At 43.3% G+C, this 10,520-nt stretch overlaps 1 protein-coding gene across 1 annotated transcript; it reads right to left on the bottom strand.

The window, feature by feature from the left end:
* Window positions 1-10,464, bottom strand: LOC121581473 (uncharacterized protein KIAA1614-like). The gene is made up of 5 exons (XM_041896970.2): window positions 10,299-10,464; window positions 9,659-9,872; window positions 8,712-8,824; window positions 8,079-8,260; window positions 1-516 (listed from the first exon to the last, which is right to left on the bottom strand). Exons 1-5 carry the CDS (start codon window positions 10,436-10,438, stop codon window positions 323-325), a joined length of 843 nt encoding a protein of 280 aa, XP_041752904.1. The 5' UTR covers window positions 10,439-10,464; the 3' UTR covers window positions 1-322.
* Window positions 10,465-10,520: the final 56 nt, after the last annotated feature.

The following is a 10,520-nucleotide window of genomic DNA, read 5'->3' as shown; positions in this document are numbered from 1 at the left end:
AATAAGTCAAGGGGTATAAATACTTTCTGAAGGCACTGCAGATCATCTCACTTGCATCTTCAGTGCAACATTTTCTTTATACTTTGTTTTATCTGACAACAGATTTGATTCACAAAAAGTTGCCTGAATCTTCAATGACTAGGCCTAATAATAGACAAGCATAAGGATATGTATTATGTCCTTCCTTTGGTTCTCCCTGAGTTAAAAATGTCTCTTTATGCCTATTTCCATTCTCATGTTTTCGTCATGACATCATCATGGCGCAGTATCCAGTATGTTTTTTCATTGAAATGGATAATGGAATATTCCATTGTGGTGTTGCTCAGCGATGGTTCCGACGGTGTGGCAGGACCCGGATAGAGGCGGTGCTGTCGCGGGTCATGAGGCGTGTCACCAGATCCAGGGTCAGTCCGACCACCGCCTCCCCATTCACCTCCAGGATCTCATCCCCAACACCCAGGAGCCCAGAGTACAGGCCCTCCTCAGTACCGTCCCCTACCTGCTCCACGTACACACCTGAGACAAGACAGAGGGGTGGGGGAAGGACCGAGAGGGAGATATAAAGAGAGAGAGATGGAGGGAGATAAATGGGGAGAGAGAGCGAATAATAATATGCCATTTAGCAGACGCTTTTATCCAAAGCGACTTACAGTCATGCGTGCATACATTGTTGGGTGGTCCCGAACCTTGGCGTGTCCCTGAGCTACAGAGGACCACAGAATAGAGGGCACAATAAGTAACGGTGCACAAACACTAAGAATATGTCAACTTAAAATCATTAAATAGTATGTCATTACACACTCGGGTAAAATGCCCTCTCAACCACCCAACTAAAATCCCTGCAATTAGGTGTTCCATGACTACATTCTGAAAGTATTCAGACCCATTGACCGTTTCCCTAAAAAATTACGTTACAGCCTTATTCTAAAATGGATGAAATACTTTTTTGGACTCATCAATCTACACACAATACCCCATAATGAAAAAGCAAAAACAGTTTTTTTGAAATCTTTGCTAATTTATATACCAGTACCAGTCAAAGGTTTGGACACACCTACTCATTCAAAGGTTTTTCTTTATTTTTACTATTTTCTACATTGTAGAATAATAGTGAAGACATCAAAACTATGAAATAACACATATGGAATCATGTAGTAACCCAAAAAGTGTTAAACAAATCAAAATATATTTTATATTTTATATTCTTAAAATTAGCCACCCTTTGCCTTGACGACAGCTTTGCACACTCTTGGCATTCTCTCAACCAACTTCATGAGGTAGTCACCAGGAATGCATTTCAATTAACAAGTGTGCCTTATTAAAAGTTAATTTGTGAAATTTCTTTCCTTCTTAATGCGTTTGAGCCAATCAGTTGTGTTGTGACAAGGTAGGGGGAGGTATACAGAAGATATCCCTATTTGGTAAGACCAAGTACATATTATGGCAAGAACAGCTCAAATAAACAAAGAGAAACGACAGTCCATCATTACTTTAAGACATGAAGGTCAGTCAATACGGAACATTTCAAGAACATTTTAAAAGTTTCTTCAAGTGCAGTCATAAAAACCATCAAGCGCTATGATGAAACTGGCTCTCATGAGCACCGCCACAGGAAAGGAAGACCCAGAGTTACCTCTGCTGCAGAGGATAAGTTCATTAGAGTTACCAGCCTCAGAAATTGCAGTCCAAATAAATGCTTCACAGAGTTCAAGTAACAGACACATCTCAACATCAACTGTTCAGAGGAGACTGTGTGAATCAGGCCTTCATGGTCGAATTGCTGCAAAGAAACCACTATTAAAGGACACCAATAATAAGAAGAGACTTGCTTGGGCCAAAAAACACGAGCAATGGACATTAGACCAGTGGAAATCTGTCCTTTGGTCTGATGAGTCCAAATTTGAGATTTTTGGTTCCAACCGCCGTGTCTTTGTGAGACGCAAATAAAATAAAATAAAATGTTATTTGCCACATGCGCCGAATACAACAGGTGTAGACATTACAGTGAAATGCTTACTTACAAGCCCTTAACCAACAATGCAGTTTTTTAAAGAAAAAAAGAAAGAAAAAAAGTGTTAAGTAAAAAATAGATAAGTAAAAAATAAATGCAAATAACTAAAGAGCAGCAGTAAAATAAAATAACAGTAGAGAGGCTATATACAGGGGGGTACCGGTACAGTGTCAATGTGCGGGGGCACCGGCTAGTCAAGGTAATTGATGTAATATGTACATGTGGGTAGAATTAAAGTGACTATGCATAAATAATAAACAATAAGCAGTATGGTAATATTTTATGTATCATTAAGGAAAATGTTGGGAAATGTCAAAGGTAAAATATAGTAAACATGATTGACATTTTATAATCCAGATGCATGTCTAAATAAGGAATATAGCCAATACAGTGTGTAAACATGCTTTAATTAATGTATGTATATTATTTTTTTAAGTGTCTGAGCCACGCCACCAATATAATGAGATAAGGGAAAGAGGCAAAAGCGCCCATGGTCTTTTGGAGTAAACAACATGTGTTGTTGGACTTTGAAAAATAATAGTGGCGTGGCAGTTAAAGATGTTAATCAGTTATCTTAAGGGGAGTAGCTGTATAAGCTATGTATACATGACTGTGCATTTGTGTGTGTATAAAAGAGATCTCTGAGCCAAAGAGAGACAGCCGTTCCATGGAGTGGCTCGGCTTTGTTACGCAAATAATAAAGTCAAATTTTTGGATTCACAAGCTCCAGTCTCTTGAGAGATATTTTTGAGTTGACTACTTTTGAGTCAAATATTTCTACGACAGCAGCAGCGTAAAAGAGGGGGATGGGGTGGGGTGGGGGGGCAGTGCAAATAGTCCGGGTAGCCATGATTAGCTGTTCAGAAGTCTTATGGCTTGGGGGTAGAAGCTGTTAAGAAGGCTTTTGGACCTAAACTTGGTGCTCCGGTACCGCTTGCTGTGCGGTAGCAGAGAGAACAGTCTATGACTAGGGTGGCTGGAGTCTTTGACAATTTTAGGGCCTTCCTCTGACACCGCCTGGTATAGAGGTCCTGGATGGCAGGAAGCTTGGCCCCAGTGATGTACTGGGCCGTACACACTACTCTGTAGTGCCTTGCGGTCGGAGGCCGAGCAGTTGCCATACCAGGCAGTGATGCAACCAGTCAGGATGCTCTCGATGGTGCAGCTGTAGAACCTTTTGAGGATCTGAGGACCCATGCCAAATCTTTTCAGTCTCCTGAGGGGGAATAGGCTTTGTCGTGCCCTCTTCACGACTGTCTTGGTGTGTTTGGACCATGATAGTTTGTTGGTGATGTGGACACCAAGGAACTTGAAGCTCTCAACCTGTTCCACTACAGCTCCGTCGATGAGAATGGGGGCGTGCTCAGTCCTCTTTTTGTTCCTGTAGTCCCCACAGTCATCTCCTTTGTCTTGATCACGTAGAGGGAGAGGTTGTTATCCTGGCACCACACGGCCAAGTCTCTGACCTCCTCCCTATAGGCTGTCTCATCATTGTCGGTGATCAGGCCTATCACTGTTGTGTCGTCTGCAAACTTAATGATGGTGTTGGAGTCGAGCCTGGCCATGCAGTCATGGGTGAACAGGGAGTACAGGAGGGGACTAAGCACGCAGCCCTGAGGGGGAGGATCAGCGTGGCAGATGTGTTGTTACCTATCCTTACGACATGGGGGCGGCCTGTCAGGAAGTCCATGTACCAGTTGCAGAGGTAGGTGTTTAGTCCCAGGGTCCTTAGCTTAGTGATGAGCTTTGAGGGCACTATGGTGTTGAATGCTGAGCTGTAGTCAATGACTCGCATTCTCATGAAGGTGTTCCTCTTGTCCAGGTGGGAAAGGGCAGTGTGGAGTGCAATAGAGATTGCATCATCTGTGGATCTGTTGGGGCGGTATGCAAATTGGAGTGGGTCTAGGGTTTCTGGGATAATGGTGTTGATGTGAGCCATGACCAGCCTTTCAAAGCACTTCATGGCTGCAGACGTGAGTGCTATGGGTCGGTAATCATTTAGGCAGGTTATTTTAGTGTCCTTGAGCACAGGGACTATGGTGGTCTGCTTGAAACATGTTGGTATTACAGACTCAGTCAGGGACATGTTGAAAATGTACATTATGTACAGGCAGAAACCTTATGTAATGTACATCTGATATCTCGGTTATATCATGGAAATAGGGTTACTACAGTTCAAAAGACAGCTAGTTAATGTACTGTATACATATACACATTTAAGAAATGTATTATATTCTTACGCTGATGCTGCGTTTGACAGTGTATAAAACATTAAAAACACCTGCTCTTTCCATGACAAACTGACCAGGTGAAAGCTATGATCCCTTATTGATGTCACTTGTTAAATCCAATTCAGACAGTGTTTATGAAGGGGAGGAGACAAGTTAAAGAAAAATGTGTAAGCCTTGAGACATTGATTGTATATGTGTGCCATTGTGATGTACACATCCAGACATAGCGTTTTCCTTGATGGCCAAAAAGCACAATTTTAGTCTCATCTGACCAGAGTACCTTCTTCCATATGTTTGGGGAGTCTCCCACATGCCTTTTGCGAACACCAAATGGGTTTGCTTATTTTTTTCTTTAAGCAATGGCTTTTTTCTGGCCACTCTTCCGTAAAGCCCAGCTCTGTGGAGTGTACGGCTTAAAGCGGTCCTATGAACAGATACTCCAATCTCCGCTGTGGAGCTTTGCAGCTCCTACAGGTTTATCTTTGGTCTCTTTGTTGCCTCTTTGATTAATGCCCTCCTTGCCTGGTCCGTGAGTTTTGGTGGGTGGCCCTCTCTTGGCAGGTTTGTTGTGGTGCCATATTCTTTCCATTTTTAAATAATGGATTTAATGGTGCTCCGTGGGATGTTCAGTTTCTGATATTTTTTTATAACCCAACCCTGATCTGTACTTCTCCACAACTTTGTCCCTGACCTGTTTGGAGAGCTCCTTGTTCTTCATGGTGCCGCTTGCTTGGTGGTGCCCCTTGCTTAGTGGTGTTGCAGAATCTGGGGCCTTTCAGAACAGGTGTATATATACTGAGATCATGTGACACTTAGATTGCACACAGGTGGACTTTATTTAACTAATTATGTGACTTCTGAAGGTAATTGGTTGCACTAGACCTTATTTAGGGGCTTCATAGCAAAGGGGGTGAATACAGATGCACGCACCACTTTTCCGTTATTTATTTTTTTAGAATATTTTGAAAAAAGTAATTTTTTTAATTTCACTTCACCAATTTTGACTATTTTGTGTATGTCCAATACATGACATACAAATACAAATCCATTTCAATTACAGGTTGTAATGCAACAAAATAGGAAAAACGCCAAGGGGGATGAATACTTTTGCAAGGCACTGTACATTAGTAAATTTATGAATATGTCAACAAACACCAATGAGTTGTGGCGCTCCGCAGGGGAGTGTGCTTGGGCCTCTACTGTTTTTACTGTATATTAACGATATGAAAGATGCTTGTTGGAGTTAGGGGGTGAGGTGCTGACTACAAAAACCTCTGTTAGCTACCTGGGATGTATCCTTGATGGAAGCTTGGGAGGTGTGAGCATGACCACTAAAGTGCTAGGGAAGGTTAATGTCAGGACTACGTTTTTGGCTAGAATGTCCAAGCTGCTTGATAAGGACTCCATGAGAGTGCTAGCCACTGCCCTCATTCAATGCCATTTTGACTACGCTACTACTTCCTGGTTTGGGGGCTTATCTAAGCTTATGAAGGGGAAGCTCCAGATAGCCCAGAATAAGCTGATCAGGGTAGTTTTGAAGGTGAGTCCACGTACTCACATAGGCAGGAGCTGCTTTCAGCAACTGGCTGCCTGTTGAGGCTAGGGTGTCCCAGATTAGACTGGGTTTGGTTTACAGGAGTATTTATGGTTCTGCGCCCAGATATCTAACTGATTACTTTCCCCGTGTTAATGGATGCACACAATCACAGCACCAGATCAGGTGTTGCTAACGTGTGCTTATACAGGTTCAGGAGTAATGCTGGGAAAGGTACTTTCTTGTATACTGGAGCCTCCGAGTGGAATGAGTTGCATCTGCCCATAAAAACGACGTCCTCTCTGGGCAGCTTAAAAAAAGAAGTAAAGAAACTGTTTGATGTGTTCTGTGCCCATATGAATGACCCCTATGATGTAACTGCAATGATGAGATTGATGTTCTTCTTCTTTGTTTTTTGTTTTATTATCTCGTTGTCATACTGTGTTCAACCCTGTTGGATCTTACCCAGCCATCTTGTTTCAAGAGGACCCCAATAGAAATAAGTCCCAGACTTTATTGTGTGTTAGCCTCAATGATTTTACTCATGTGCATGTATGGCGTTTTAAAGTTTTATGTGTGCTTGTTTTTTTAAATGGTTGAATTAATACACTAAACTAAACTAAGGCAAAGTGTGGCTACTTTCAAGAATCTAAAATCTATTTTGATTTGTTTAACACTTTTTTGGTTACCACATTATTCCATATGTGTTATTTCATAGTTTTGATGTCTTCACTATTATTCTACAATGTAGAAAATAGTAAAAATAAAGAAAAACCCTTGAATGAGTAGATCTAGTAGTGTATATATAAAAAAAATGAAATATAACATTTACATAAGTATTCACAACCTTTACTCAGTACTTTGTTGAAGCACCTTTGGCAGCGATTACAGCCTTGAGTCTTCTTGTGTATGACACTACAAGCTTAAGCTTGGCACACCTGTATTTGGGGAGTTTCTCCCATTCTTCTCTGCAGATCCTCTCAAGTTCTGTCAGGTTGGATGGGGAGCGTCACTGCACAGCTATTTTCAGGTCTCTCCAGAGATGTTAGATCAGGTTCAAGACCGGGCTCTGGCTGGGCCACTCAAGGACATTCAGAGACTTCTCCCGAAGCCACTCCAGTGTTATCTTGGCTGTGTGCTTAGGGTCATTATCCTGTTGGAAGGTAAACCTTCACCCCAGTCTGAGTGCTCCGGAGCAGGTTTTCTCAGTACTTTGCTCCGTTCATCTTTCCCTCGATCTTGACTAGTCTCCCAGTCCCTGCCGCTGAAAAACCTCCCCACAGCATGATGCTGCCACCACAATGGTTCACCGTAGGGATGGTGCCAGGTTTCCTCCAGATGTGACGCTTGGCATTCAGGCCAAAGAGTTCAATATTGGCTTCATCAGACCAGAGAATCTTGTTTCTCATGGTCTGAGAGTCCTTTAGGTGCCTTTTGGCAAACTCCAAGCAGCTGTCATGTGCCTTTTACTGAGGAGTGGCTTCCGTCTGGCCACTCTACCATAAAGGCCTGATTGGTGGAGTGCTGCAGAGATGGTTGTCCTTCTGGAAGGTTCTCCCATCTCCACAGAGGAATTCTGGAGCTCTGTCAGAGTGACCATCGGGTTCTTGGTCACCTCCCTGACCAAGGCCCTTCTCCCCCGATTGCTCAATTTGTCCAGGCGGCCAGCTCTAGGAAGAGTCTTGGTGGTTCCAAACTTCTTCCATTTAAGAATGATGGAGGCCACTGTGTTCTTGGGGACCATCAATGCTGCAGAAATGTTTTGGTACCCTTGCCCAGATCTGTGCCTCGACACAATCCTGTCTCGGAGCTCTACAGACAATTCCTTCGACCTCATGGCTTGGTTTTTGCTCTGACATGCACTGTCAACTGTGGGATCTTATATAGACAGGTGTGTGCCTTATCAAATCATGTCCAATCAATTGGATTTCCACAGGTGGACTCCAATCAAGTTGTAGAAACATCTCAAGGATGATCAATGGAAACAGGATGCACCTGAGCTCAATTTCGAGTCTAATAGGAAAGGGTCTGAATACTTATGTAAATAAGGTATTTCTGTTTTTTATTTTAAATACATTTGCAAAAATTTCTAAAAATCTGTTTTCGCTATGTCATTATGGGATATTGTGTGTAGATTGATGAGGAAATATTTGGTATTTAATCCATTTTAGAATAAGGCTGTAACGTAACAAAATGCTTCTGAACACTTTCCGAATGCACTGTACACCTTCACATCCACAACACTAAAATGTAGGCTACATCTAAAGGAACCAAGTTATACAGTAAAGGTGCTTTAATATACCTGTGACCGGTCGACCTTTGCCTCGTGAGATGACGAACCCAAAAGGGCCATTAGGGGGTCTGGTGAGCTCCAACCGGAGGGTCCCATCAGGGAAGGCCTGGACAACCCGACCCATTGGACCCACGGGACGCACCACCCGAGGGGCTAACACATCTTCCACGCTCAGGGCTTTCTGAATCACCCTGTAGAGATAGTATATAGAGACATTTCAGTGAAATGTAGTCGGGGTCATTTACCTTCATGAGAAATTAGTGGCAGTTTGTCAAAATTGGTTTCCTGTTGGAAATGGGTTCTTACAATAATCTAGCTATATTGTTTTTATATACGTAAGGCATTTTGCCAAGTCAAACATTGCTCAGTGTAAATACGGTCTAGATGACATCACTTCAAGAGATTTTGGAAAGCTGCCTGGATTTGTAGTGTTGTGTCAATAAGGATTACAGTATTCACATTCCTAGTAGTTATGTTCCTTATGTTGTCCTGAAATTTGTTGATTGGAATGACATTTCTGTTCCAGTTTTTTTTAACCAACTGAACAATTGGCACACACACACACACACACACACACACACACACACACACACACACACACACGCACACACACACACACACACACACACACACACACTGTACCTGGGTGCCAGGCTGTTAGGCACGGACACCTCTCTCAGAATGGTCGAACGCTCCACTCTCCTCTCCAGACTCTGCACAGAGGAGGCTTTCCGAAGCTGGGCCAGTGGGGACACCTGGTGACAGAGAAGGAGATTCATATTTATTAGGGACATTGCAACAAGGTGTCATCATCCGTGCAGTTGATTTTGTCTCCTCAGTCCTGACAGTCACAGACAGAGGCTGTGTCCGAATACCTTACTTGCGTTCTAAAAAGTAGGCATTTTGGGGTTTTCGAAAAAATACAGTTTTATAGTAGGTGAAATTTCGAATGCCAGGATGTCATACTCATTTTGGCTTTTCATCTAGTAGAATTCGCTGCACACTGTTGAGGAAGAGAATCGTCTTTCGAGACCCACGTGTGTCTGACAACAGCTGATAATCAGAGAAGGTGACGCGCTGTACCAAATTGAACGACTGGCGGGAATCAACGCAATTGTGCAATAAATTACACATTCCCAGTAAGATGAGCCTAGTATGCTGATATTCATTTGTTTTTACTAAACAGTATACGTTCTAATTTGCATGTAGTTAGATTAGGGGAAGCAGGTAGCTTAGTGGTTAAGAGCGTTGTGCCAGTAACCGAAAGGTCACTGGTTCTAATCCCCGAGCCGACTAGGTGAAAAATCTGTCGATGTGCCCTTGAGCAAGGCACTTAACCCTAATTGCTCTGGATAAGAGCGTCGACTAAAATGTAAATCTAAAAGCAGTAGTAGGCAAGCCAGATTTCAGACACAGCCAGAGTCTCTTGTATTTTCAATGTCAGCCAAAATTGCATCTCAACATGAAAATGTTAAAGAATGATGTAAAAGTAAAGCGGCATATGCCATTCTGTTTCTTGACAAATGAGTTAGTGAAAACACTGAACTAGATTCAATAGAGCTGAACTGAATTGAATGGCTGGTGCTTACTGTGTTCAGGGCCTGTAGTGAGGGGGTCCTCTGCAGGCGGGTGTGGGTGGGGCTGGGTGAGGCGGAGCTGGCCCGCGGCACTGAGATGCTGAGCTGTTCCATGCTGCTGGAGCGCCCTCCCTTCACCAGCCTGCCCACACTGTGCAGCCCGATGGAGGAGAAGAACCGTCGCAGCGATAGCTTTGGTCTGCCGTCCCGCTCTGCCATAGACCTCCTACACATGTCACCAACACATACAGACAGAGCAAAACATGTAAGTTGTATGTAAAAAAGCAGGCTGTAAGAGTGACATTGGTTTATGTTCTATTGAATCCTGCTGTCACCTAGGGATTACAATGCATAGTTAAATTCCTGCAAGATATATTACAGAGAAACTGTATGCTGCCAAATGTACTAATGCAATCTATCACAGAGTAGCTAACAGTGTTACACTTATCCACCCCATCACAGAGTTCTTGAAGTTCCCTCTGATAGAACTAACTGTGGAGCATGAAGTTATGCTTTAGTGCCAAGAGAGGGCAGTCTTTCCTCACCGCCAGATAGATTAAGAATAACACACCATTTAAAGGAACCAGAGCCACATTAAACATATATATGGGTCTGACTTGAATTTGGTGTCAGCGGTGGGATCCATACTGACCGAGCCCCCTCTTGGCCATCCTCCCACTGAGCCTCCGCCTTCAGGTGCTCCGCTCTCAATAACTCTGCCCTTAGGTCCTCTGCTCGGGACACGCCCAAGCAGCGCAGGGCAGGGCGGCACTCTGGAAGAGCCACCAGCATATCTCGACACACGTCTCCGCTCAGCGCCAGACCTGGAAGAGAGAGACATTTTAAGTGTGTAACTGAAAGAAGCATAGAGTGG

The sequence above is a fragment of the Coregonus clupeaformis genome, chromosome 14, assembly GCF_020615455.1.
Source record: "Coregonus clupeaformis isolate EN_2021a chromosome 14, ASM2061545v1, whole genome shotgun sequence".
Lineage (NCBI taxonomy): Eukaryota > Metazoa > Chordata > Actinopteri > Salmoniformes > Salmonidae > Coregonus > Coregonus clupeaformis.
Note: the sequence above shows the minus strand (reverse complement) of the source record. Positions and strands in the feature narration are given on the sequence as shown.